General features: G+C 33.8%; 1 protein-coding gene across 1 annotated transcript in view; it reads right to left on the reverse strand.

Moving 5' to 3' along the window:
- Positions 1 to 5,503, reverse strand: part of LOC138854424 (serine-threonine kinase receptor-associated protein-like) — a 14,747-nt gene extending 9,244 nt beyond the window's left edge. Inside the window, exon 1 of the mRNA XM_070097623.1 lies at positions 5,359 to 5,503. Within this exon, the coding sequence (XP_069953724.1) occupies positions 5,359 to 5,432 (74 nt within the window). The 5' untranslated portion in view covers positions 5,433 to 5,503. The remainder of the gene's footprint in view (positions 1 to 5,358) is intronic.
- Positions 5,504 to 7,853: the final 2,350 nt, after the last annotated feature.

Genomic DNA, 7,853 nt, shown 5'->3' on the forward strand with positions numbered 1-7,853 from the left:
AAGCTTCCTGTCTATCTGGTTGGTAGGTAAGACACAGTCAACAGTTATTCAACTTTATTCTGAAATGCTTTGCCTACACAGTAGGCTTCTTCAGTCGAGTACAGAAAGAAGGCAGGAACAGTAGAGATGTGAAGATAATGTAATCAGTCCATCACCCTTGAAGTCGTAGATTTGAGATTGTCAGTCCCTCAGCCTGGAGAAGTTCAGCTCCATAGTCTGGAACTATCTGAAGATCAAGTGACAGTGCAGAGACTTAAATACTGTTGGAAGGAGAGGTGCAGAGTAATAGTAGTGAGAATGTAGCCACTGAGACGTCGCATCCATCTCAGATCAAACAATTCTCACTGAAAAAGTTGTCAAAGGTGTTTTCTGTACCAAGATGTCATTGTGTTGCAGTGTCTGACAGGGTGAATATCAAAATGGTATACAATACCGACAGGTTGGTAGGTAAGACACATAAGCAACAGTTAGGCAACTTTATTCTGAAACGTTTCGCCTTGGTACAGAAAACACCTTGGACAACTTTTCCAGTGAGAATTGTTTGATCTGAGAGGGACGTGACCTTTCAGTGGCTGCATCCTCACTACTACTACTATGCACCTCTCCTTCTGACAGTATTTAAGTCTCCGCAGTGTCGCTTGATCTTCAGATAGTTCCAGACAATGGAGCTGAACTTCTCCAAGCTGAGGGACTGACAACCTCAAATCTACGACTTCAAGGGTGATGGACTGATTACATCGTCTTCACATCTATACTGTTCCTGCCTTCTTTCTGTACTCGACTGAAGAAGCCTACTGTGTAGGCGAAACGTTTCTGAATAAAGTTGCCTAACTGTTGCCTATGTGTCTTACCTACCAACCTGTCGGTATTGTATACCATTTTGATATTCTTCCTGTCTGTCTCAGAGCGAGCCACAAGACTGCATCATCACCTTTACTCATATCTTCAAGCAGAGTATAGCACTTTGTCTGGATATTTGGGGTTATCCTAGGTAATTTACACTACGTATATACTATTTGTATTTATGTGTACCTGTGAGACAGAGATAGAAAGAGACAGATAAATATAGACAGAGACAGATAGATATAGACAGAGACATAGACAAAGATAGACAGAGATAGAGACAGACAGAGATAGACAGACACAGACAAACAAATGGAGCCAGGCCACCAGCAGCCAGCCAGCCACGCAGCTGGCCAGCCAGTCATCCAGCCTGCTGAACAAGTATTACGTTCCAGAATTGTTTCCCTTTACTTAGGGCATAGGTTATAAGACATTCTGAAAGGGTGTTGCACAAATGTTGCACATTGGTTATTATCGAGGTTTTTTGATATTTCCTCAACCACTTATGGCCACATCCACCTCAAACCCACAAAACTCAGGGTCAACATCACTTTCCTCTTAAGATGGGAGAGTTAGTACTACATGAAATCAGTGACTCCCAGGTGTTTGCCGTGCTGTTTGCTCTAGCTGGCGCTCATTTGAACTGGTGCTCCCACAAGGTACTAAGTGGTCCCAGATTTTTTAATACAGTGCACACTGAGTGTTATGACCCATTCTATGCTGACAAGGTATCTCAGGCCAATGTGCCATATCTGAAGGCAGGAAAAATAAAATGTTTATTACGTTTGGGGCACTAGCGGTAAGAATGTATATATACGTTTGGAGTTTGGGGAGTTTGGACTGTTTACGGGTTAAGTCAGTGATTGCATATTATTCAATTACAGTGGACCCCCGCTTTACGATCAGCTTCCAATGCGACCAATTATATAAGTGTATTTATGTAAGTGTGTTTGTACGTTTATATTTCGGGGTCTGAAATGGACTAATCTAATTCACAATATTCCTTATGGGTCCAAATTCGTTCAGTAATGGCACCTGAACATACTTCTGGAATGAAATAATATTGTAAGCCGGGGGTCCACTGTAGTGTCACAATCTCTATCTCATTGTCATTTCTAGTGAATAAATAGCCAAATTAGGTACACCAGTCTAAAATTATGTCTATAATTTAAATTTATAGCAAATATTATTAGCATTGTAAAAAGGGGGAGGGGATTATGATATTGATGAACATGTGTACCATTTACATTTTCCGTACTTCAGTTACCTTGAGAGATGCAAAAATTTTTAAGAACTGTATATAGGTCTCGTAAATATATAAATGCAGTACAATACAGAGATATGTTGCAGTGTTAAGGAAATTACTAAAGTTTAATATTATCAAACCACTGCAAATTACTAAAGTTTAATATTCTCAAACCACTGCAAATTACTAAAGTTTAATATTATCAAGCCACTGCAAATTACTAAAGTTTAATATTATCAAACTACTGCAAATTACTAAAGTTTAATATTATCAAGCCACTGCAAATTACTAAAGTTTAATATTCTCAAACCACTGCAAATTACTAAAGTTTAATATTATCAAACCACTGCAAATTACTAAAGTTTAATATTATCAAGCCACTGCAAATTACTAAAGTTTAATATTATCAAACTACTGCAAATTACTAAAGTTTAATATTATCAAACCACTGCAAATTACTAAAGTTTAATATTATCAAACCACTGCAAATTACTAAAGTTTAATATTATCAAACCACTGCAAATTACTAAAGTTTAATATTCTCAAACCACTGCAAATTACTAAAGTTTAATATTATCAAACCACTGCAAATTACTAAAGTTTAATATTATCAAGCCACTGCAAATTACTAAAGTTTAATATTATCAAACCACTGCAAATTACTAAAGTTTAATATTATCAAACCACTGCAAATTACTAAAGTTTAATATTATCAAACCACTGCAAATTACTAAAGTTTAATATTATCAAACTACTGCAAATTACTAAAGTTTAATATTATCAAACCACTGCAAATTACTAAAGTTTAATATTATCAAACCACTGCAAATTACTAAAGTTTAATATTATCAAACTACTGCAAATTACTAAAGTTTAATATTATCAAACCACTGCAAATTACTAAAGTTTAATATTATCAAACCACTGCAAATTACTAAAGTTTAATATTATCAAACCACTGCAAATTACTAAAGTTTAATATTATCAAACCACTGCAAATTACTAAAGTTTAATATTATCAAACCACTGCAAATTACTAAAGTTTAATATTATCAAACTACTGCAAATTACTAAAGTTTAATATTATCAAACCACTGCAAATTACTAAAGTTTAATATTATCAAACCACTGCAAATTACTAAAGTTTAATATTATCAAACTACTGCAAATTACTAAAGTTTAATATTATCAAACCACTGCAAATTACTAAAGTTTAATATTATCAAACCACTGCAAATTACTAAAGTTTAATATTATCAAACCACTGCAAATTACTAAAGTTTAATATTATCAAACCACTGCAAATTACTAAAGTTTAATATTCTCAAACCACTGCAAATTACTAAAGTTTAATATTATCAAACCACTGCAAATTACTAAAGTTTAATATTATCAAACTACTGCAAATTACTAAAGTTTAATATTATCAAACTACTGCAAATTACTAAAGTTTAATATTATCAAACCACTGCAAATTACTAAAGTTTAATATTATCAAACCACTGCAAATTACTAAAGTTTAATATTATCAAACTACTGCAAATTACTAAAGTTTAATATTATCAAACCACTGCAAATTACTAAAGTTTAATATTATCAAACCACTGCAAATTACTAAAGTTTAATATTATCAAACTACTGCAAATTACTAAAGTTTAATATTATCAAACTACTGCAAATTACTAAAGTTTAATATTATCAAACTACTGCAAATTACTAAAGTTTAATATTATCAAACTACTGCAAATTACTAAAGTTTAATATTATCAAACTACTGCAAATTAATAAAGTTTAATATTATCAAGCCACTGCAAATTACTAAAGTTTAATATTATCAAACCACTGCAAATTACTAAAGTTTAATATTATCAAACCACTGCAAATTACTAAAGTTTAATATTATCAAACCACTGCAAATTACTAAAGTTTAATATTATCAAACCACTGCAAATTACTAAAGTTTAATATTATCAAACTACTGCAAATTACTAAAGTTTAATATTATCAAACTACTGCAAATTACTAAAGTTTAATATTATCAAACCACTGCAAATTACTAAAGTTTAATATTATCAAACTACTGCAAATTACTAAAGTTTAATATTATCAAACCACTGCAAATTACTAAAGTTTAATATTATCAAACCACTGCAAATTACTAAAGTTTAATATTATCAAACCACTGCAAATTACTAAAGTTTAATATTATCAAACTACTGCAAATTACTAAAGTTTAATATTATCAAACCACTGCAAATTACTAAAGTTTAATATTATCAAACCACTGCAAATTACTAAAGTTTAATATTATCAAACTACTGCAAATTACTAAAGTTTAATATTATCAAACCACTGCAAATTACTAAAGTTTAATATTATCAAACCACTGCAAATTACTAAAGTTTAATATTATCAAACTACTGCAAATTACTAAAGTTTAATATTATCAAACTACTGCAAATTACTAAAGTTTAATATTATCAAACTACTGCAAATTACTAAAGTTTAATATTATCAAACTACTGCAAATTACTAAAGTTTAATATTATCAAACTACTGCAAATTAATAAAGTTTAATATTATCAAGCCACTGCAAATTACTAAAGTTTAATATTATCAAACCACTGCAAATTACTAAAGTTTAATATTATCAAACCACTGCAAATTACTAAAGTTTAATATTATCAAACCACTGCAAATTACTAAAGTTTAATATTATCAAACCACTGCAAATTACTAAAGTTTAATATTATCAAACTACTGCAAATTACTAAAGTTTAATATTATCAAACTACTGCAAATTACTAAAGTTTAATATTATCAAACCACTGCAAATTACTAAAGTTTAATATTATCAAACTACTGCAAATTACTAAAGTTTAATATTATCAAACCACTGCAAATTACTAAAGTTTAATATTATCAAACCACTGCAAATTACTAAAGTTTAATATTATCAAACCACTGCAAATTACTAAAGTTTAATATTATCAAACCACTGCAAATTACTAAAGTTTAATATTATCAAACTACTGCAAATTACTAAAGTTTAATATTATCAAACTACTGCAAATTCTTGTAGTCTGTCTATGGATGATAAACTTTCATGAGTAAATATTTATTACATATTTGTTTCCTGTTTATATGCATTTTAAGGAAATTTTACTCAGAACTTGGCATGATTCTATCTCTCCTCTGCTAAATTACAGAGTTTACAGCATATTTAATCATAACAAGAGTAATTAACATTAAAAAAGTAAATAACATACGTTTCTGGGTTGAGGAATGCAACTTTAGAGCCATATGCCACTGTCAATGTTTTGCCATCAGCACTCAGCTCCATACTTGTTGGATTATGAGCTACCTCCAGCTTCTGAATCTCCTATAAACATCAGAATTATTATTATTACACTCAAATCATCATATCCATGTGCCATCAATGTATCCTTTGAATTTGTGTACCATTTTGCACAAAACACAGTACAGTACAATATATATATATATACAGGTCTCCCTCAACATTCGCGTTTTCAACTTTCGCGGGCTTCACACATTCGCGAATTCCCAATCGCCAAATTCCCAGCTGCCAAATCATATTTAAGTTTACTGCCACGAGTCCTTACTACCCTCCCTCCGACCCCTGCAACTGGCAGCCAGCCCTCCCACCACTGTGTGATGAGTGTTTTGTTTGTTCATTATTTGCTATTAAACTACAGTATAAATAATGTAAACCCATCCATGACTGCATATTAGAATGGCTATTCGGACAGGTATTGGAAGGTGACATCATGTGTGTGTTTACTCTTGAACACAGCAAAGAATCAAACATTTCTGCTACTGCTAATAATAATAATATTAATATAATAATAATAATAATAATAATAATATTAATAAATACGATAGAATTGAAGAAGGAAATTGTAAAAAAATACGAGGGCTGAAGCAGTGGTGGAGGAAGTGGTTTACGCAGCGTCAGTGTGGCTTTGTTTATGCTGGAGTGAGCATTAGTCTCCGTGCTCTTCCAAACATTTCACAATAATTCATTGTATTTGGTGCTTGTAGATTATTTTTTTTAAATTTCTTATTTCTTGGGTAGAATAGTTTGTTGGTGGGTTGTATGAAGGACCTGTCTAGTTCGGCCGGCGGGCCTGCTGTCTTGCGTCAGGTGTTCCTTTGTTGTGGGATCTGGGCTACCCCTTTATATACCTTCCTTTGATGCTTTACTTTCATTGTTCCTTGATAATGTGAGTAGTCACGAAAGCGCTTGGAACTTCTTTATTCTTTCATAGTGGTTGTTTTGCATATATATATATATATACAGTGGACCCCCGCATAGCAACCTTAATCCGTGTAAGAGGGCTGGTTGTTATGCGAAATGTTCGGTATGCGAATGAATTTTCCCCATAAGAAATAATGGAAATCAAATTAATCCGTGCAAGACACCCAAAAGTATGAAAAAAAAAAATTTTACCACATGAAATGTTAATTTTAATACACACAAACTGAAAAAGGCATGCACAATTACATGACACTTACTTTTATTGAAGATCTGGTGATGATTGATGGGATGGGAGGAGGGGAGAGAGAGTGTTAGTGTTTAGAAGGGGAATCCCCTTCCATTAAGACTTGAGGTGTCGAGTCCTTTTCTGGGGTTACTTCCCTTCTTCTTTTAATGCCACTAGGACCAGCTTCAGAGTCACTGGACTTCTTTCGCACAACATATCTGTCCATAGTGGCCTGTACCTCTCGTTCCTTTATGACTTCCCTAAAGTGTTTCACAACATTGTCAGTGTAATAGTCATCAGCACGGCTTGCAATAGCTGTGTGAGGGTGATTTTCATCCATGAAGGTTTGCACTTCAAGCCACTTTGCACAGATTTCCTTAATCTTTGTAGTAGGCAATTTCTTCAATTTCTCTCTCCCCTCCTTCGAACCAGTTTCCTCAGGTCTGGCCTCTTGCTGTTGAAGTTGATCTATCAGCTCATCAGTGGTTAGTTCTTCATTGTCCTCCTCCACCAACTCTTCCACATCATCCCCACTAACCTCCAACCCTAAGGACTTTCCCAATGCCACAATGGATTCCTCAACTGGCATAATCCTCTCAGGGTTAGCCTCAAACCCTTCAAAATCCCTTTTGTCTACACATTCTGGCCACAGTTTCTTCCAAGCAGAGTTCAAGGTCTTCTTAGTCACTCCCTCCCAAGCCTTACCTATAAGGTTTACACAATTGAGGATATTAAAGTGATCTCTCCAAAAGTCTCTTAGAGTCAGTTGAGTTTCTGAGGTCACTACAAAGCACCTTTCAAACAGAGCTTTTGTGTGCAGTTTTTTGAAGTTTGCAATAACCTGCTGGTCCATGGGCTGCAGGAGAGGAGTGGTATTAGGAGGCAAAAACTTCACCTTAATGAATTTCATGTCCCCATAAAGTCGCTCTGCCACGTCTGTAGGATGACCAGGGGCATTGTCGAACACCAGGAGGCACTTAAGTTCTAATTTCTTTTCAGTTAGGTAATCTTTCACATTGGGGGCAAATGCATGGTGTAACCAGTCATTGAAAAAGTCCCTAGTGGCCCATGCCTTACTGTTTGCCCTCCACAGCACACACAAATTCTCCTTGAGGACATTCTTTTGCCTGAACGGTCTGGGAGTTTCAGAGTGATACACTAATAAAGGCTTCACTTTGCAATCACCAGTAGCATTGGAACACATCAACAGAGTAAGCCTGTCTTTCATAGGCTTATGTCCTGGGAGTGCCTTTTCCTCC

This window comes from Cherax quadricarinatus, chromosome 4 (genome assembly GCF_038502225.1).
Source record: "Cherax quadricarinatus isolate ZL_2023a chromosome 4, ASM3850222v1, whole genome shotgun sequence".
NCBI classification, from domain to species: domain Eukaryota; kingdom Metazoa; phylum Arthropoda; class Malacostraca; order Decapoda; family Parastacidae; genus Cherax; species Cherax quadricarinatus.